This window comes from Marmota monax, unplaced genomic scaffold (genome assembly GCF_021218885.2).
Source record: "Marmota monax isolate L192 unplaced genomic scaffold, Marmota_monax_Labrador192_F-V1.1 WCK01_AAM20220418_F8-fsc00158, whole genome shotgun sequence".
Taxonomy (NCBI): Eukaryota; Metazoa; Chordata; class Mammalia; order Rodentia; family Sciuridae; genus Marmota; species Marmota monax.
This window is the reverse complement of record NW_026694092.1, coordinates 1,442,027-1,463,747: the sequence shown is the minus strand read 5'-3', so window position 1 is coordinate 1,463,747 and position 21,721 is coordinate 1,442,027. Positions and strand designations below refer to the sequence as shown.

Below are 21,721 nucleotides of genomic sequence, written 5' to 3'. Positions count from 1 at the left end.
AAGAAGCGGGTCAGATTAGATTGGGTAGAGAGAAGTGATAGGAGGGGAAAGGAAGGAGGGAATGGAAGGACAGCAGAATAAAATAGACATTATTATTGCTGTGGGTATATAGGTGACTGCATGACCAATATAATTCTGCAACCTGTACACGCAGAAAATGAGAAATTATATCCCATCTGATTCAAATGTATGATATGTCAAGATCATTGTACTGTCATGTGTAACTAATTAAAACAAATAAAATAAAAAGTAAAAAAAAGTGGCATTTATACACAATGGAATATTACTCAGCACTAAAAAAAATAAGATCATGGCATTTGCAGGTAAATGGATGACATTAGAAAAGATTATGCTAAGTGAAGTTAGCCAATCACAAAAGACAATGCCTAATGTTTTCTCTGATATAAGGGGAGTGACTCAAAGTGGGGTAAGGAGGGAGAGCATGGGAGAAAGATTACCTCTAGATAGGGAATAGGGGTGGGAGGGAAAGGGAGGGAGAAGGAGAATAGCATGGATGGTGGAAGGAGATGGTCATCATTATACAAAATTCATGTATGAAGATGTGAATTTGGTGTCAACATACCTTATATACAAACAGAGATATGATAAATTGTGGTATAATGGTGTATTAAGAATTGTAATGCAAAAAAAAAGAGCTCACATATAATGGCATAATCTGGCGTGAACATACTTTATATACAGTTACAAAAAACTGTGCTGTGAATGGATAATTATGAATGAAATGCATTCCACTATTGACATGTATGTAAGAAATAATATAATAATAATAAATAAGGACATAAATAAATAAAAATTCAAGGAAAAAAAAGAATGCTATGTATCTCCCACCCAACTTACAACTGGCCCACCATAGGATTAGTGATAGTTAAGAAGAGGCTATAGCAATACCAGTTAACATTTTTTTTTCTTTTCCCTTACTTCCTCCCAGTCCTCAAAATACCAGAGAAGAGAGAAGTGGGAGAGTGTAGGAGTTAAAAAAGAGACTATGCCCCCCTCTCCTCATTCTATGATCTTGAGGTCAAAGTCTGAAGGAGTGGAGGAAGAAGAGGTAAGCATAAAGCACACTGAATGCTGAAGTTAAAAATGGATGAAAATGGATGGTTTTAAATTTTTTATTAGTATTTTAATTATATAAATTTATGGCACACAGGGATAATTTGATATATGTATGCAGTGTGGTAATAATCAAATGAGGTAGTTAAAATTTCCATCTCCTTAAACATTAAAAATTTTATTAACTCATAATAATAGTACATATTTATGAGGTACAATATGATATCTCAATATGTGTATACTTACTGATCAAATCAGGATAACATTTCTGACTTATCATTAGTTTGGAGGCTTTGAATGCCTTTCTTCTAGTATTCATAAAATATATAATAGCTTATTGTGAAGTATAGTCATCCTGCCATACTGTGGAACACCAAAACTTACTACTTCTGTTTTGTGTACAGGTTATCTAACATTGCTCTATTCTCCCTTCTCCACCATTCCTAGCATTTAGGAATCACTATTTTACATTCTGATCAACTTTTTAAAACATCCACATATGAGGGAGAACATGTATTCTGTCTTACTGTGACTGACTTATTTCACTTAACTTAGTGTGTGTTTCAGCTACCTCACTTCTGGGTATATATCAAAGGGAATGATATCAGCATAACAAAGAGACACCTACATGCCTATATTTATTGCTGCACCATTCACAATAGCTAAAATACAGAATCAGCCTAGATGCCCATCAACAGATGAATGGATAAAGAAAATGCGTTAAATATACATGATGGAATATTATCCAGCCATTAAAAAATGATATCATTTTTTGGTGAGAGATGCTAGTGGGGATTGAACCCAAGAGTGCTTAACCACTGAGCTATATCCCCAGCCCTTTTAATTTTTTTGAGACAGGTTCTTGCTAAGTTGTTTAGGGCCTTGCTAAGTTGCTAAGGCTGGCTTTGAACTTGTGATCCTCTTGCCTCAGCCTCTAGAGCCATTGGGATTATAGGTGTGTGCCACTATGCCTGGCAAACAGGACATTTTTAACTAGACACTGTTGTCTATAATATGCAGAATTATTAAATCCACAGTACAGTTTGTTCTGCAAGTGACAACAAATGCACCTGCCCATCTCACTAATACCGGTTCAGTAAGTTCAGATCTGAAAAAGGTTAACTGGTGCTGGGAGAGAAAACCTGCTGAGGTCACTGCAGGTCAATTGTTAATACACTGCATAGCAGAAGGGACTCCCACAGGAGCCAGTATACTACTTTACTAATATCATATGGGTTGAAACCCTCCTAATTATGTTAGAACTATAACCCAACAAGAATAACTTGAGACTACAGAGGATTTATGAATTTACAAAAGGGCCCAACTACCAGAGGCTAAAATTCACCATGAAATTAACATCAAAATCAATAATATGATCAATAAAAACTTACTTTGATCGTATAAGGGACAATGATGTCTGCCTATAGAAATGAGATCTTCCTCATCTCTGCAATAACTCAGAGTACCAATTGCACAAAATGACATATTTTGTCCATTTAACTTATTCTCAAGAGTTCCCAAAAGAAGTAGTGAGGAAGCCTTTGAGAGCCCCCAGGAAATCATCTCCAGCTATCTAAAGGGGAACATTTTATTTGGCTCACCCAGGAGGGCCTGGGATGAGTCTAGGAATGGTGCAGGGAAATATGGCCATAGTGATATGTCAAGTTTTCCCCCTGTATTTCTGTGCCCAGGTTCATCTTCCACCTTTCTTCCTTCCTGAATTAAAGTTCTAAATCTAGCTCAAGTGTCATCAGCAGATCATGAGAACCTAAGTGAAACAAGAGTATCCTTAAGAGTGCCAAAGAATCTGAGTTTCTGCCTGCAAGTAAAATGAGTAATCTCCAGGAACTAATGATGAATTCTTAAATACCTCAGACATGAGCACTTCTTATAATTATTGTTGAAACCACAAGACAAAACAAAAAACCCAAAACCCAAGAAAACAATTATTACTATTTTCTTCATGGCACCTCCAGATTAAAAGTTCCAGTAGTTCAGGAGGTTGAGACTTGAGGATTGAAGGTTCAAGGCCAGCCTCAGCAACTTAGCAAGGCCCTAAGCAACTTACTGAGACTTTGTCTCAAAATAAAAAAAGAAAAGGGCTGGGAATGTGGCTCAGTGGTAAAGTGCCCCTGGGTTCAATCCCCAGTATAAAAAAATTAACAATAAATAAAAATAAAAAGGACTGGGGATGTGGCTCAGTGGTAAAGTGCTCCTGCCTGGGTTTGATTCCCAGTACAAAAAAAAGTTCCAAAATGCAGAGAACCCTCATGGTCCCATAGACAGGAGAGAAAAATAACAATGGTAGAAATTAGTAATGATTCCTAAATAAAGTGTCTATAATTCACCTAAAAACTAGAGTAAAATGTATTTATTGAATGCTTTCTCTATGCTAGGCTGTGGGTATAATTTTCCCCCTTCAAAAGACATAAAAATAAATGGCGAAATGTTTATTAATCAAATGTATGAAAGATGATATGTCATGAGCTTTGTAATGTTTTGAACAACCAATAAAAAAATAAATAAAAGAAAGCAATATAGTCAGTAGATGGCAGAGCTGAGACACCAAATCAGATCCATCTAATTCTCTACAGAGATAACTACTGCTTTTTTCTCCTTGAGCTTTACTGAGGTATAAGTGACAAATACAAATTTTATATATTTAAGATGTACAGAGTGTTTATGAACTTTTGTGTGTATGTCAGCTGCCTCTATGAGATCTCAAAAGCCACGAGTGAGTGGCAGGTTATTTACTGTTGTGTGTCCTATATCTGGTGATATTCAGCAGATAAGGTCTGAGTAAATCTGACCTAATTTCTATTTGGTGAAAAGGAGGAACATTAAGCACAATACATTTTCTCCCATTGTCTAATTATACTTGTGTTCCCAATTAGGTAAAGAATTATAAATAGAATTTCAAGTAAAATTTCAGTCTACTGAAAGCGGACTTTTAAAATCACAGAGTCTAACATTTGGGGATGATGAAAATATGTGTAAGTAAACCTGTTCCGAGCAATAGAATTTAGTAAAAAAAAAAAAAAAAAAAAAAAAAAAAAAAAAAAAAAAAACATAATAAGAAGTCTAAGAGTAGAAAGCAAATCTCAAAAGCCAAGCATTTTCTTCGTTGTCAAGATTAAGATGAAACTGTGTTGTCCAATGCTAGATCCTTCTTAGCACATAAAAAACCCCACTATTCTGAAATAGTTGTTCTAAAGCAAATAAAGGATGAGATTGCCAATTTTATTACACTTAGACAAAAGCCCTTCAACACACTTTATTGTAAATGGCCTTTTAATGGCATAAGCAAACCTGGATTACAGACTTTAAACCATAAAGAAGAGAACAAACATAATGTCAATATAATAAAAATCCATTTTAAAGTCCACCTCTTTCAGTCAATGTGTGAAAAAGTTTTAAATCACATCTTCCTATGCATTAAATGTACTTCATAATATGCCAATCCATTAGTTCATTCCATCATCAAATATTTATTTAGTGCCCATTATGTGCCAGCTTTGCTAGGGACCATAGCTAAGAACAAAACAGATGAGAAATGCTGTTGTCATAGAGCTAAGAGTCCTGGGGAGAGAGTGATCAATTAACAAATACAACAAATGGATGTTAGATGGTGATAAATGCTGGGAAGAAAAATAATTCATGGAAGGGACTCCAGGTTGCAATTTAAGGTAGGATACTTTCTCACTGAGAAAGTGAACTTGAGCAAAGACCTGACAGAGATCAGCAAGCTCAGATACATCCATCTGGAAGAGCAAAGCACAAGTGCCGATGCCATGAGGTAGAACTGTGGTGTGTGTGTGTGTGTGTGTGTGTGTGTGTGTGTGTGTGTGAGTGTATGTGTGAAGGCACAAGCAAGCCACAGCAAAGTGAATATAAAGGGTAGAGTGTCATAAGAGATGTGGCAAAAAAAAAAAATAACTACAGAGCAGTGGAAGTTTGAGATGGAGATGATTATGTAGTATCTTATATATGATTCTGAGTGCTTTGGCTTTTACTGAGGGAGATGAGAAAATGCAGAAAAGAGATTTTAAAGTATGGCCTGCTGTTTTGAGAATCAATTATGGGAAAGAGGGCCAAGAAATCATACAGATGAGAAGGTGGTGGTGACTTGGATATATAATGGTAACATGTAGAGAGGCTGAAATGTGACTACATTCTGAATGTAATTTCATGATAGAACCAACTATTGGCAGATGGAATGTGGGATATGAAAAGGAGAGAAGAATGAGGATGGAAGCAACTTCTGGACACCAGCAATGAGATGGATGGATGAAATTAATATTTACTGAAATCAGAAAGGCTGTGGTAAAAATAAATTTTAGGGGAAGGGATATAAACTGAAAGAAGTCCTAGTAAAAATACTGACTTTTTTTTTCCTGGAGCTAGGCAAGTTAATATTAAAAGTTATATGGAACATCAGGAATGCAATGCTCACAAACCACTGAAGAAGTCAATACAAAGGAGAAGTAGTTCTAATTTACACTAAAACATACTACATATCCACTATAACTAAAACAGTATGGTTCTAGTATTTGGGCAGTGAGATGGCCCGATGGACCAGAACAGGGAATTGCCAAATAGACTAAGTACATATGGAAATTAGGTACACGATAAAATGTTAACTAAAATCACTAGGGATAAGAAGAGCTTTATATTAAATGGTGTTTGGAAAACTGGGTAGTCATGTGGAAAAATCAGATCCCTACCTCATACTATATACAACAATAAACTCCAAGTGAATGAACTTCACAGATTATCAATTTCTAAATGAATTGTGCTTTTGCTGTGTATACTAGAACCTAGCAATCATGTCTCTCTAAGCATCTTCCCTTCAGCTCCTTCTGGGGCTTTCTCTACCTAACAAAAGATCAAAATCCCTCTCTTTAAAACTCTTCTGCATCCACTGCTCCTGAGGTGTGTTCTATATCCCTCCAGCACCTCAGCCATCACTTGTTTAGCAGCTAGTGTTATTTTCATGGTGCAAGGCACCAGATCTTTCTACAATGGTTACCTCTGGTAATGTGATTTCCAACTGTGAAGCAGAATATACACCCCTGCCTTGTGATTTCCCATCCCTGTTCTCCTTGAAGAACACATAGTCCAGAATAAAGAGAGGTAAAGGGCAGTAGTCTCACAGAATGGGGATGGGGAATCTAGATATGTCTTTTCTTTAATAGGAGAAGTAAAACATTTAAAAATATTATCAGCCTTCATTAGCTTCCTCCATCCTTTCTCTTTGATAATAGGTAAGGATATTAACTTTCTAGATCAAAGCCTTGGGTGAACTAAATGCTTCTCCCCTGCCAAGTTGATGAATCTTTGCTCTTGGCAGAATCCTGTGGAAACAGACCAGTGAACACGGAAGTGAACTTAGCTTTCCCACGCATGGAATGTTATTACATGCCACTTTCAGGCTTCCTCGAAAAAGTTAATTTTTAATTAATAACAATGTACATACTTCGGATCTCAAATATAAATCAAAATGTAGGCAAATCTGTGAGAATATTTAAAATTGCTCGTATACTTACAGTTTTCTCATTATTTTCAAAAGCTTCCCTGGCTTCTTCGAATGTGCAGACTTCTTCTTTGCACTCACGTTCAATGTTGCCCTGTCTTATTTCTTCAAAAAGTCCATTAGCTCTTCGGTAGCGTTTTAATACTGAATTGGCTCTTTCTCCCGTGAGGAAAACTAAAAAGAGATATAATAATAAGCATAAAAATGGAATGAAAATTCTATAAGGTAAATTACAATACAAGATGGAAACTGCCAGATGTTCTTCAGATAACACAGGCAACATCCTAAACCTTTTTGTGTGAGTCAGCAATGAAGTAACACTTAGCTCACAAGCACTGCATCTGCTAGCTTCCTCATATGTGAGTGTGTCCTTTCTGTAGCAGTTGCCCTGGGCAGGAACAGTGACATAATTTACCATGTTATATTCAAACTTTAGCACATTCCTGCAGAGCATGAGTGTTTAAATATAGTAATAATGATACCACTACTTATATTCATTACCGTAAGTGGATACCCCAAGGCATTCGGCTGTTGGACAACAGCAACCAAATCTAAATTCAGACTGTAGAAGTCTTTCAGTATTTGTCCATCTAACTAAGAAGAAATAGACCTGCAATTGACCTAATAATATTTACCCAGAGAACCCTGACTTCAAAAGAAGTGACAAAACAATAACAAGAAGTTAAGATAAATTTGGCTATAATTCCTTCCAAGGAAACACTAATAGTAATTTTGTTCTAAATGCACTTAAGTATAGTGTGGTGACACTTTAACACACCCCAAACTCATTTTACTGTTCTTCTTAAGGAAAAGGAAATTATTTTGCATAACTTTTAGAGGCATTTCATATAAACATTCAAAACACGTTTATGACGCCCAGTATAATAAATTAGGCAATAGTTACATGTACACTTATGGTGCATTCTTTTTATTTTTATACACTAATACAATTTAAGCTGTACTTTAACAATGTTTTTCTAAAAGTGTCTTGCTTGTTGGAGACATAAATTTAATACCACCAGAATTTAATCTGTTAATGTCAAAGATTAGAAAATTTCCTAATTTTATGAATTTATAATATGGGAGAAGGCATGAAACAGATTTGGGGGGGGGGGGTATCAGGGATTGAATCCAGGGGTGCTTTACCACTGAGCTACATCTCCAGTCCTTTTTATTTATTTATTTTATGTTGAGAGAAGGTCTTGCTAAGCTGCTGAGGGTCTCACTAAATTGCTGAGGCTGGCCTTGAACTTGCCATTCTCTTGCCTCAGGCTCCAAGTTGCTGGGATTGCAGGCATGTGCCACCATGCCCGGCTCAAAACAGATATTTTAAGATGATAAGTGAAAGTTCTCCATTTTCCAAATTTCAAGTATTTTTTTTAAAAAAAAATTTTTAGTTGTAGATGGACACAGCACATTTATTTTATTTATTCATTTTTTTAAATGTGGTGCTGAGAATTGAACCCAATACCTCACACATGCTAGACAAGCACTCTACCACTGAGCCACAACCCTAGTCCCTCAAGTATTTTTAAAAGATGACAATGACAGTGAATTATGTTTTACCTCATTATTTAAATGTATATTTCAGTTTATAGAAGATACAGATTAATTATTTAGAATTTTTTTAAGTATCCAAATTAATACCAGCTAGATGGTACTTACACTAGGGTAAAAACCATGGTTGGCCTTCAATAAGTATTTCTTTTATTTTACACCTTGTATGGGAAACCATCTATAAAATGAATTGAGTTGTATAAAATCAGTAGAAAAATAATTTTAAAAATACAAATTATGGAAAATGCTATGAAGAAACCAAAAGGGCACTGTTGAGTTGGAGAATAACAACAGAATTTACTAGAAGTGCTTTTCACATTTTTGGCAACATCAGAATCTCCTAGGACTCATTATTACACAGATTGCTGGGACTTACCAGCAGTTTCTAATTCCAATGGTCTGGGCTAGGGTCAAGAAATTACATTTGTAATCAGTTCCCAGGTAATGTTGATGTTACCATACTCATTATCACAATTTGAAAATTACTACTCTAATGCCAACTCCTTAGAAAACTAGTTCTGAGGAAGTTGTTTATGGAATGCGTTGATTAACAAATTTAAAGAGAAATCTTACTACATGATGTTTTTAGGGCCCTTAATATATATTTAATATATACTTGCACATCCCCTGAAAGGGAGCATGGTATATGCATTTGTCATATTTTTTTTGACTATGGTGGTCTTTTTCAAGAGACATTTCACTGAATTAGAACTTCTTAGCCATTAGTCTAAATTGACTCTAAAACAACCTAAGTCTCTTCCAACTAGCACATGAAGAAAGGCAGTAACTGCTTTCCCTTGGGGCTTCTCTTTTCCAAGGTAAACAGGTCTTTTTTCTTCATCTGTTTGTCATATAAAGTGAATATCTGCACCATCTTTCTCTCAAAAAATATAGTGTCCTATGTTAAGTACAATAATCTGTATATGGTCTGACAAGTGCAAAGTTGATCAAACCCATAAACTTCCTTGTTTTTAAACAAAGTACATATGCTAGTGCAGTTTTAAGCTATCTCTGGGTTTTCAATCAGTTTTCCTGTGGAAAAAACAAAAAATCAGCAATAATGTCTTTTGAAGGCAGAAAGATCAGCAAAGTAGAGGGAAAGGGTTGGGGGTCAGGGGAGGGGAGGGGAAGGAGAAGTACTGGGGACTGAATTAGAACAAGACATATTCCATGATTTTATAATTATGTCAAAATGGATTCTACTGTCGTGTAACTAAAAATAACCAATAAAATAAAAAAGAAGACAAGATATGAGATAATGTCTTCTGTATTTGGCAGAAATTCTAATGTTCCTTCGTAATAATACACCAGCATTTAAATCTTTAATCATCATCATCATAATAATGTACTTTGAGATTTTAGGAGGAAAACTTACAAAGAGAAAATATTTTTTCTTGCATGCTAGCTAAATGGAAAATAAGAGTTAAGGAAAACAGTTAACTCTAACCAAACAGACTAATTCAGAAGGATAAGTAACTGGGAGGTAATGAAGCAGGACACAAGATCTTCTAATCCCAGCCTAATCAAATTACCAAGAGCATTCCATAAACATCTCCTATGTATTTCTTGTACCAAGAGGCAATGTAATATAATACTGAGCACTCTAGATGGACTAAGCTGGTGAATATATCTTATCTCACTTGCCAAATACAGTCAATTAAAAGATATTACTTGGAGTAAAAATCTGACCAGTAAGAAAGAAAGACATTACTATAGATTAGTTATGGCCAACAGGTACTAAAGAACAGGAATTAGTGGCAGAGCATTTGCCAGTCCTTTTCAAAGTAATCTGGAAATCTAATGAACCTTACATGATAACACCAGAATTAGATTTTTTTTTTTCAATGTGGAAACATTGAAATAAAGGAGAAGGTGATAGTTTTGACTTATAGGATGAGATCAGATCATCTCCTTTCAAAAACAATGGGCAATTTCCAGGCTGGAAGGGCTAGGATTAGGACTTCAAAATTCAAAACTAGGGGCTGGGAGTGTAGGTCAGTGATAGTACTTAGCACTTGTCAGGCCCTGGGTTTAATCCTCAGCACCAAAGGGGGTAGGGAATCAAAACTAAAGCAATGATGTTTGACACTTTAGTTGAACACTTCCCTCTACTTCCTTCTTCTTAAATTGTGTGAGTTAACCCACAGCTGTCGTCAAGAATCACATGCATGTCTTAACCATAGATTACATGATGTGACAAATGTATACAATGTAAATGTGCCTTGAGATGCTACTTAGAACATGTAGTTTTCCTTTAATAGGAAATAAAGAAAAACCTAAACCTTTTTTGCAGATTCAGTTGAAATTACTTACAGAAAATATTTCAAATCTAAGACTGATAAACTCACAAATATGTTCATTAAAGAATAATAACCACTTTTTCATAGTGGTTAATAAATAAGCTCTCATGCTTTCTCTTCAAAAGAAAACAATGGAAACAAATGAAATAAGAGGGCTACTCAATTTACTCCCTAAATTACTGACTTAAGCCAAAATATTTGATTGTTCCATCCATTTTATATTTAATGCACTGAAGGTTACTAAAATTGACATTTTAATGTAAACAATATTTAGCTAAGTGAGATCATGTCCATAAATTTGCTGAAAAACAGCAGAGGATAGGGCCTAAAAATTAACAGCCTATTTGGAAAAACCTTTACTCTAATTATCTAATTGGGTCTCTTATCTTGGGCCCAATATCATTGAAGGAGCCAGTATTTAATGGTTACATTTTTATTTTAAGTGAACAAAATTATTTTTCTTAGGACATATTTACTATATGCAATGAGAATATGACAAGTCACAAAGATGAGTAGCAGATGATCTCTGCACCAAGGTTCTTCAATGCAAGAGGTAACAAAGATAAAAGATACATAAAAAACTCTGCTGTAAGACTGAACTTGATATTCTTTGAGGTCTATTTCCACTGGATGCATGTGTGTTTAGAAGTGAGGGGAAGCACCTGGGGAAGGGCCCCTGAAAAGTGTACTTGAGCTGGTTTTTCAAAGAGTGGCAGGATTGGAATGTGCAAAGCTGGCAAGAAAAGATATCCTAGGAAAACAAAACAATGAGAAATGGCTTGGAACTGAGCAAAGGGACACAAATGAGGCACAATGAGCTGGTTAGTAGGGCCAGAGTAGAAGATTCAAAATAGCTGGGAAATGCAACTGGAAACTGGCCAATTTCCAGGTCATGGAGGCACTTAATGTTAGGCTTACACATTTTGAACTATTTAGTAGCTAATCAACGTTTTGGGTCAATAGTTGGGGCAGGCGGGGTGGTGGGCAGTGGGGAGTAACCTAGAAAACAGTGTATACACACAACAGATTGGGGAATAGAATGATGGGTAAAGGCCAGGAAAAGACTGCTTACAATAGACCAGGCTAAGAAATAATGAGCCAGGTGAAGTGGTGCACACCCACAATCACGACAGTACGGGAGGCTGAGGCAGGATGATCACGAGTTCAAAGCCAGCCTTGGCAACTTAGCAAGGCGCTAAGCAACTCAGTGAGACCCGTCTCTAAATAAAATACAAAAAAGAGCTGAGGGTGCGGCTCAGTGGTTGAGTGCCCCCAACTTCAATCCCTGGTACCAAAAAAAAAAAAGAAAGAAAGAAAGAAAAGAAATAATGAGATCATTCATTAGAAAAGGACATGAAAGATATGAATATTGAGTGATTTCTTTGTTGCTTAACCTACCATACATCTGATTATCAGCTAAACTAAATCTTAACCATTCTATAAATAGAATGGTTAAGATTTAGTTTAGGCCCCTTTGTGCCTCTATAATTTTGCACCTGATATTTCTTCTGCCCAGTGAACTCCTATTCCAGTGTAACATCCTCTAAAACCTTCCCCAGACTTGACTTCCTACTTCATTAGACAGACAAGCTAAGGACTATAGCTATTAAGCAAATTTTATTATGATTTTTATTATGACTCTGGTTTCCCCTTAAGGTTATAAACTTCTTGAGGACAGGAACCATGTATTATTAGTATTTTGACTCAAACTCTTTCTTTTGTAACATCTAGTAAAGAACTTGGTACAGAATAGGATTAATGAAAAGGCAGAATGGGAAAGACTTGGAGACTGAATGAAAAGAATCTTGTAAGCCATGAACATACCTCTAATTATGAAGCAGTACTGAAATTTTAAAATATTGTTGTCAAAGGTATTTGTATATTGTGTAAAATATATTTGTAGCCAAGTTTCTAGGAGATAGCTAAAAAAAGGGATATTCAAATGCTAAGAGAAACTACCTTTGAAAATTTATAGAATACTTCTATTTGTACTTCCCAAAGAGCACACAGTTTTGTTGTTCTGTAAGAATGATTTAGTTTCTTTCAGTAGTTACTTAGATGTAAAATAGCTAGGCATCTACTGTTCTGGGAAGAGGGAGTAGTCAGATGCTTTTTGCTTTGGCAAGAAACTAGCACCTTGGTTCCCAAAGTGTGTAGCAAAGCCCTTGGGGGTAATAACAGAGGATATACAGTATATTTTACATTTTTGAAGGAGATCCAGTGATTTTTGAAGGAAAGCAGTGATAGTCAACATCTGTCAGACACCACAGAAACTAGAGCTTGAGGTACTTCACGGTTTTATCATTAGATAGATCTACATTCCTTTCCCTTGCAAAGCTGGATTTTCAGCTGTGATTAAAAAAAAAAAAAATACAAGTGCCATGTGAAAAATCAGCATGGAACAAAAACTGGGGGTGGCAGTATCAAATCTGATTCCAAGATTTGAGAAGCCAGCAGGGCCCAACATGTGCATACCTTCTATTAGTATATTGCTATGTTATTTAAGATGAAGATAAAATATTGTTTTCTTCCAATTTATGCATATTACTCTTTCAAACAGCTACTATGCTGTCAGGATAAAAATGATTAAACTGTTTGGACCTAATTACTTAATAAATGTAACTATTAGGTCTTTCTTTCACCTGATAGCTGTGTTCCTCAGTGTGGTGGTGGACCTTTAAGAGGTGGAATCTAGTGAGAAGTCCTTGTCACTGGGACATGTCCTTAGAAGGGACTGTGGAACTCCAGAATCTCTAATGTCATCCCATTTGGTGATATGATTTCTTCTTATCACACATGCCCCCATCACTGCCATTTGCCATAAGATGACAGTTGAGAGAGGGGCTCTTACCAGAGCCTCCACCATGTTGTTTGGACTTGCAACTTCCAAAACTGTAAGCTAAATAAACTTCTTTTCTTCATAAAATTAGCATGCCTTAGGAATTTCATTGTAGCAACACAAAACAAGATAATACACCAGAGATAAGAAAGCTTAAACATTAGGTTCATTAAATGCTGAAATATTGAGAAATCAAGCCTATTATGCAATGAAGTAAGCACAGGAAAGTAAAATTCTGGGTAGAACAGTGTCCTCCTAGCATTGTAATTTACCACTAGCCTAGTTGGGACAACCTATGTTGTTACTGTAGTGATTTCTCTAGTTACATTGGAACTATTCTGAGTACCAGAAAGCCTGATTTTTGTGCCCTGTTTTTTATGTAAGACTATACACCAGTGACAGTAGCAAGAACATCAAGAATAATGGAAAACAGGGACTTTCTACAAATGAACCTAGCATTCCAGTATCCTTTCTTCAATCCAAGAATCAAGGCCTATCCCTCTAGACCTAATGTGCAATTCTGCAGTTCTTGGATTTCCTATGGGGATAGGGTTGACTGGGAAAGGAAGAAAAACACTCTTGCTGTTATGCTTTGGATGTGTGGTATTCCCCCAAAGCTCCTGTTAATGCAGGAATATTCAGAGGTAAATGATTATATTATGGGAGCTATAACCCAAGCAGTGCATTCTAATTTGAATGGAATGTCTGGATGGTAGCTGTAGGCAGATGAAGTATAGCATGAGGAGGTGGTCCATGGGGGTGTACCCTGGAAGGGTGCATCTTCCCTGCATCCTCTTCCCACTCTCTCTCTCTGCTTCCTGACTCCATCAGATGCTGAGCAGCTTCCTTCTGTAGGGCCCTTCCACCATGATATTTTGCCTTACCTTGGACCTAGAGCAATGGACTCTGCCATCTATGGACTGAAACTTTGAAACAATGAGCCCCAAATAAGCTTTTTTCTCCTCTAAGTTGTTCTTGTCCAATGTCTTGGTCACAGCAACCCAAAAGCTGTCTAAAACACATCATGGGGAGCTTGTGATTGTTTGATTTGAAAAACAAATGTGATCTCATTGATATCCCAAATTAGTTAGAAAGTAAGTAAAAATATTCCCTGAGCAAAAGCTATCGAGGAAAGCAAAAACCTAAGTATCATTTTGGGATCTATAAATTTGAATAGCAGTACAAGGAGGAGGAATAGGAAAAGGGAAGTACTGGGGATTGAATTGGAGGAAATTATATTTCATGCCTGTATAATTATGTCAAAACAAACCCCAATATGATGTATACTATAATGTACTAATAAAAGTTTCTTTGAATAGAACTAATCTCAGTTATAAATGAAGTAATGTACATAGACTGCTTTGCTCAGAAATTAGCAAAGGATGGATGTTCAATAAATAGTATTATGACTTGTGGCAGTTATTGCATGAAAAGAAAAAAAAAAGATTTACCAAACTGATAATAAAATTGCACTTAGAGCAGTCATGGCGGTGCATATGTGTAATCTCAGTGACACAGAGGCTAAAGCAGGAAGATTGCAAGTTCAAGGCTAATCTCAGCAACTTATTGAGACACTGTCTCAAAGTAAAAAATAAAAAAGGACTGGGGATGTAGCTTGGAGGTAAAGTGCCCCTGAGTTTAATTCTCAGTACAAAAAAAAAAAAATTGTACTTAGAAAAATCAGAATAAATGAGCACAGACTGGGTTAGCCTGCAATGAGTGTATCTGCCTTTCTGCTTAACTTCAGGAATACCTGGGAGTTTGGTTCCCTGGGTCAAATCTGGGATAAAATATACTAGCTTTACAAAGCTCAGTTTAAAGTCTGAAACTCCTTTATAGGAACTCTGTATTAACTTTTCTAACTTGTTTAATGAAAACGTATAGACTAATGTTTTGCACTTGATTTAATTGATTATACAGCCTAGTTTCAGCCACATAACTAGTGGGATATCAAAGACTCATGAGAGCCTTGCACATATCTTGGTTGTTCACAATTAGAAGACAAATGTGTTCTATGTGACTAAAAATGGCCTTGGGAGCCATCTTTCCCCTGTGCACCTTACCTTTGCTATTATTAAAGACAATGAGAATATACCCTATAGAATCTTCTAAGTCTTTTCAATTATCCAATGTGGTATTGTTGCTACGTATATTTTGATGAGTCATAAATATTTGGGGGGCTGTCATCAGATTTTAAAATTCCAGAGATTCTCCTGAATGTAAATTAAGGACTGTTTCTATTCCTTATTTATAAGGACCTGGTATTTGTAATAAACTCATAAAGAAACATCCTTGGCTATAATTTGTATGCTTGCTTTTACTTCCTTTTTGTCAAATGCATTTTGATAGATAACCTATCATCATTGGAATTTTAACAATAAGTCACAAAAAAAAACTTTTAGAAAGGATAGGTTAAGAAAAGAATATTACATATGTGACAGATATACAAGTTTAGAGAATCATGGGTAGTTACAAAAATATACTGGTTAAATTATGTTCTGTTGAATTTTAGGATGATAGTTCATGTGGCTATTCAATATTTTACATAATCATTGTGGATCTTAATGATGGTAATACCTCATTTTTGCATAAGTCACTCAAATAAATCCATTCTCATAAACTCAGAGACAAAGAGCTGACCAAGGTCATGTATTATAATCATGTTATGCTTTACCTTCAGGGGAGCCCCAGCCTCCTTAAACAAATCAAGGGTCAGTTTCCTCTATCCATGTCCACCAGCCTGGCTGTGAGACTACAAAGCCTCACTGAACATTAAAACTGAAAAGTAGAAGGGTCAGTGTAGGCTGAATTAGATCAATATACTGACAGAAATAAGAAGTGAAAGCTAATTAATCCAAAGGCAAAGGAAAAGAAAGACAGAAGGCCCTTGGAGGGATATTTAGAGAAGGATCTAATTCCTCTCATGCTGACAGCTTCCAAAGCAGTAGACATCAATGATTATGTTTATCATGGCGAACTGAGTCACCAGTAAAAGACCATATGATGTTCAAGATAATGTTTACAGAGGCACTAAATTATATTATCTAATTTAGAACTATTTCTATAAAAATAGTACTTTAAAAATTTGTTTTTAAATTTTTTTTGCAGTGCTAGGACTCAAACCCAGGGCCTTGCACATGCTAGGCAAGCGCTCTACCACTGAGCTACACCCTCAGCCCAAAAGATTTTAACACATTAAAAAAGGGAGGCAATCTGCCAAATATATTTATTCAAATGGAAAATTTGGTCCCAGACAATACTATGTAAATGTTGGTGTACCGCAGACTGAATCTGTAATAAGTCCACAAACTAACCAGACAACTGATTTTTCTTTTCTGAATAAATCTCTACTATCTTGTTTAGTTGTGATTTTCCCATACAAGACTGCAGAACATGCAAAGCTATCTGCTTATTCAAGCTTTCTGTTTGTCACATGAAAGGTGCCCTTTGTTGATATATTGTTCAAGTCTAAAAGAGCCAATATCCATTCACCACTTTCACCAACCCTTGCATGGAGGCCTGTGAAACTATAGAACAAAAGAGTGATATGGGCAGAAGGTCCTGAATTTGTGTCAGGAAATGTGATTCCTGTTCCCTTTCTGACATTAAACTGGCTGCATGATTCTAATATTTGTTGCTTAATTTATGTGGGCCTTTTCCTCCTTTGTGAAGCAAGGTATTGGATGTGATTTCTTAAGTGCTTTCAGTTGTCCTAATGAAGGGTTCCATCATTGGAAAGAATTTTGCAAAGAGGGAATAGTGTATCATACCCAAATTCTTTGGGGATATGAATATACTATTTTCCAGCCAAGCAATAAACATCCCCCAAACCAACATACTAACTCACATAGAAAACTGACAAAGCAGCCTCCCCATCCAATTCTGCACTTTATTTTTTTTTAAATCTTATATTCATCAATTGTGCCTGCATACAATGCCTTCAAGTTTTTTCCCCTGTTAAAATAAGTACTTCTTATTATAGACCAATGTAGCCAGGCACAGTGAAGTACACCTGTAATCCCAGTGACTAGGGAGGCTGAGATGATCACAAGTTCAAGACTAGCAACAGCAACTTAGTGAGAACCTGTCTAAAAATAATATTTTAAAAAAGGGCTGGGGATGTAGCTCAGTGGTAGAGTACCCCTGTGTTCAATCCCCAATATATATTACATTTAAAAATATATCTCATCCCTTTATCATAGACTGATGGAAATAACTTTCCCTAGGAAAACAAAATCTCACAATCTGAAGTGATATTTCACTTAGTAAAAATAAAATTATGCAAAATAAAACAGACTACTTGAACCATCTTCCTATCTTTACTTAGGATGATAGAAAACAGAATATTTCCCAATTTTATTTCACCACTGTAATCTATTTATGGAAATTAAGGTTGATTTTTTCATGGTTGGTATGTTTATAATCTAGAATTTATTGTATGGTGGTGCTCATATGCCCAACCAGGTTGTCACTAATTTATAGTTTAGTTAGGATGGCATACAGTCTTGTATTTACAAGGAATTAGGGAGCTGAGGCCATTCTAGAACTCAGGTGTTTAAAAAATAATTTGAAGTTTCGGGATTGAGTTCATGAGAGTACAGAGTTGGACTTGAGAGAAGAAACAATTTTTATTAATATCTTTAATAACCAAAGTGTTCTTACAAAGACAATATGGTGGTTGTGATCATTACCTAAGACTTTCTGAAAAATATCTTTCTGCTACCAGAGTCATACAATAAAATGCCAGATGATTACAGGCAGGTTTCCTGAACTAAGTGTGGATAATATGCCAGGAATGGTTTCTAGAAAAGACAAAAGAAATAATGTATGTCTATAAAGTCAGTAGTCTTTTTAAATTAATTAATTAATTTATTCTAATTAGGTATATATGACAGCAGAATGCATTTTGATTCATTGTACACAATTACAGCACAGCTTTTCATTTCTCTGGTTGTACACGATGTAGCGTTACAATGTGTGCAGTCATACATGTACCTAGGGTGATAATGTCCATCTCATTCCACCATCTTTCTTGTCCCCATGCCCACTCCCCTCCCTCCCCTCTGATAAATCATTTGAAAGAGAATAAAGTCAATATTCTTTAAAAACAAAACAAACATGGTTCCCTTGGTGTGCTACTAACTACCTCACTATATGTTTTTTTCTTTTTTTGGTATCAGGGGTTGAACCCAGAGGCACTTAATCACTGAGCCACACCTCCAGCCCTTTTTATTTTTTATTTTGAGACAGAGTCTCATTAAGTTGCTTAGGGTTTTGCTAAGTTGCTGAGGGTGGCTTTGAACTTGCAATCCTTCTGCCTCAGCCTCGGAAGCTGCTGGGTCTCAGTATAGTTTTCTTTTTCTTTTAGTATTTTTTTTTTAGTTGTAAATAGACCTTTATTTTATTTATTTATATGCAGTGCTAAGGAATCAAACCCAGGGCCTCACATGTGCTAGGCAAGTGCTCTACCATTGAGCCACAACCCCAGCCCTCTTAAAAGGCAAATTTTAGATTGTATATTCATTTCACTTGCTTAATAATTTTATGCTTTGAAAAGAAAATGAAATATAGAGAAATGACCTAATAGGTTATCCTACAAAGGAAGGTAAAAGACAAAATTTTCTTTGAAGGGGTTTTACAGTTTCTAACTATTTATAAAAAGAATCCACATGAAATGACAGATGGCAGCATTACTAAGAATTACATCAAATTACTAGCAATTATGCCAGTTGATATAAAGGCATGGTATTCTAATGTGATATTTTTGAACTAGAGGCAGTACCTTACCCACATGAATCAAACTAATATGGAATTAATAAATGATCTAATTTGACTAATTAAATACACAATCATGTGGAACCATCAAAACCGAAGTATTCAAAAGATGACTATCTTTCCTATTACTAGTGCCTCAATTTTATCAGCAAGGATATCAGCAGTGTTCACATTTACAGTTGTTACAACCACAAAATTTCCCTTTGAGTTTATGGAGCCTATTTATACCTGATTATACTTCTGTCCCATATGGAAGAACATGGAAATAACTATAACTAATAATCAACATTTAATGGGGGAAAGGGCAGGTAGATAAAACTCCTTAAGTATGAAATACAGTTTTAAACACATAATTTTTTTGTTATGGTGATTGCTTTACAACCCATTAACAGACAGTACAGTGTGTATTCTATGTGACAGCTATAATCTAGACTCTAGGAGTGAATAACTGAGTAGGACACATAATGTAACAACAGAACCACATTCCAAAGGTGGCTATCGTAAAAACATTCAGCTCTCTCACTTCAGCCCACATCAAAGCATAATAGATTTAAGAAATGGAGTTTCACAGATGAATTAGTGCTTTTGTTATAATTAGTGCATGGATTTCAGAAATGACTTTTCAATGGTTAAATCATGTTGTTTATATGTGAGTTTGCTCTCGGAATGACAGTAAAGTTTGGCCTGATTACAGTGTACAAATCTAAAGCCTGGTATTTTGTACTCTTAGAAATGGTGGTCAAGACTTGAGTCTTAAAAGGTCCTGTGTTCAGCTTGAAGGAGTCTTGGTTTCTTTCCTCTAACTACATATGTTAGCTGAATAATATTGCTAGCATGCTGTTACATATGCCTCAGATGAACTTTTCATTTAAGGTATTGTGGTAGGATCTAAAAGGGAAAAGAAATGGGACCTCATAGAATTGATAGAATATGTTAGATATTTCTTGTTGATATATGTCTGTGTATATAGCAAAATTTGGCCTATTATCTAGCAACTAGATTGTAGAAAGACCTAGACCTCACATACCTTTAGCCAATTCCAACATTTACCAAAAAGAACCTAATAACTTTAAAAACAAATTGATTTGGATTTTTTCAATACCTTCTTTAATGATTCTTTGTGTATATCAATACCAAAAGATGTGTTGGGTTGATGCATGGAATTCTTTAATCTTATATGCTTCCAAACAGGATCTTGAACCACCCATGAGGTACACACTTTTATATGAGCTGGATGCTTAAGAAGCCTCTGAAGTCAAGGGCTCCCTATATGCACATTGCATTTAAGTTGAGGCATATGGAATTATAATTTTTGAATGCCCAAATCATGACTTTCAGCCATTTCACATGGTTCAAACTAATGTAATGAGTGTGTAAGACTACCCTGGAAACATTGGAAGAATTATAATGCTTCACAACCATAATGCAGAGAAACAACTGATTTGTCATGAGACTGAGAGGCACATAATATTAGCTATTCTTTTGTTCCCTGTGTTACTTTTCTTCCCTTTTACATATTACTATAGCTTCAAAAACTGGATTCTAAGCTGGGCATGGTGGTGCACACCTGTAATCCCAGCATCTTGGGAGGCTAAGGCAGGAGGATCATGAGTTCAAAGCCAGCCTCAGCAAAAGTGAGGCACTAAACAACTCAGTGAGATGCTGTCTGTAAATAAAATACAAAATAGGGGCTGGGGATGTGGCTTAGTGGTAGAGTGCCCTTCAGTTCAATCCACAGTACCAAAAAAAAAAAAAAAGAGGATTCTAATGAGAGTTCATGTATCACAGGATCTCAGATCTGGAAGGATCTATAAGATTTAATTAATCCAGGGGTTTTCTAAAGTTTATTAGCCATGGAATCCTGTGCAAATCAAACCTATGAGAAAGAAAACAGATAAAATATAAAACAGTAGAGTTAGTTTGTCTGAAGGGGAAGTTCTATATACCAGAGGCACTTTGCTTCCTTTCCTCCTTTCCTTCAGGGGCCCCTTTAGAAGATCAGGTGCTTAACTGAGTACACTGGACACTACATACAGATCCATCTCAATCTCTCCATTTTACTGACTGGACAATGGAGATGTACAAAGTAAGTGACTTACCTCCAAATAGGAATGTTTCATTATAAGATTAAGACTACACCCTAGACTCCACTTACTTCTATGGAAAACACTATACCAGGAGAATGAAAAGGCAAACCATAAATGGGTAAGAGTATTTGCAAAAGATACATCTGATAAAAGACTCTTATCTAAAACGTACAATGAACTCTTAAAACTCAAGAGTAAAACAACAGAATTAAAAAATGGGCCAAACACCTTACCAGAGAGGATATATAGATGGCAAATACACATATGAAAAGATGCTTCACAGCATGTCATCAGGGCATTTCAAGTCAAAACAATGGGATACCACTTTATGTCTATTAAAATGACCCAAATCTAGAACACTGACAACATAAAATGCTGTCAAGAATATGGAACAAGAGGAATTCTTATTCATTGATGGTGGGAATGCAGAATGGTATAGCGACTTTGGAAGACAGTTTGGCAGATTTTTTTAAATTACTCTTACCATATTATCTAACAATTATTCTCCTTGCTCTTTACCCAGAGTTAAAAATTTATGTCCACACAAATATCTGCA

At 35.7% G+C, this 21,721-nt stretch overlaps 1 protein-coding gene across 2 annotated transcripts in view; it reads right to left on the bottom strand.

The window, feature by feature from the left end:
- The window catches only part of Prrg1 (proline rich and Gla domain 1), a 106,723-nt gene that overhangs the window by 31,607 nt on the left and 53,395 nt on the right, over nt 1–21,721 (bottom strand). For both annotated transcript variants that reach the window (XM_046465034.2, XM_046465035.2), the window contains one exon: nt 6,621–6,781. In XM_046465034.2, coding sequence (XP_046320990.1) covers nt 6,621–6,781 — 161 coding nt within the window. The remainder of the gene's footprint in view (nt 1–6,620; nt 6,782–21,721) is intronic.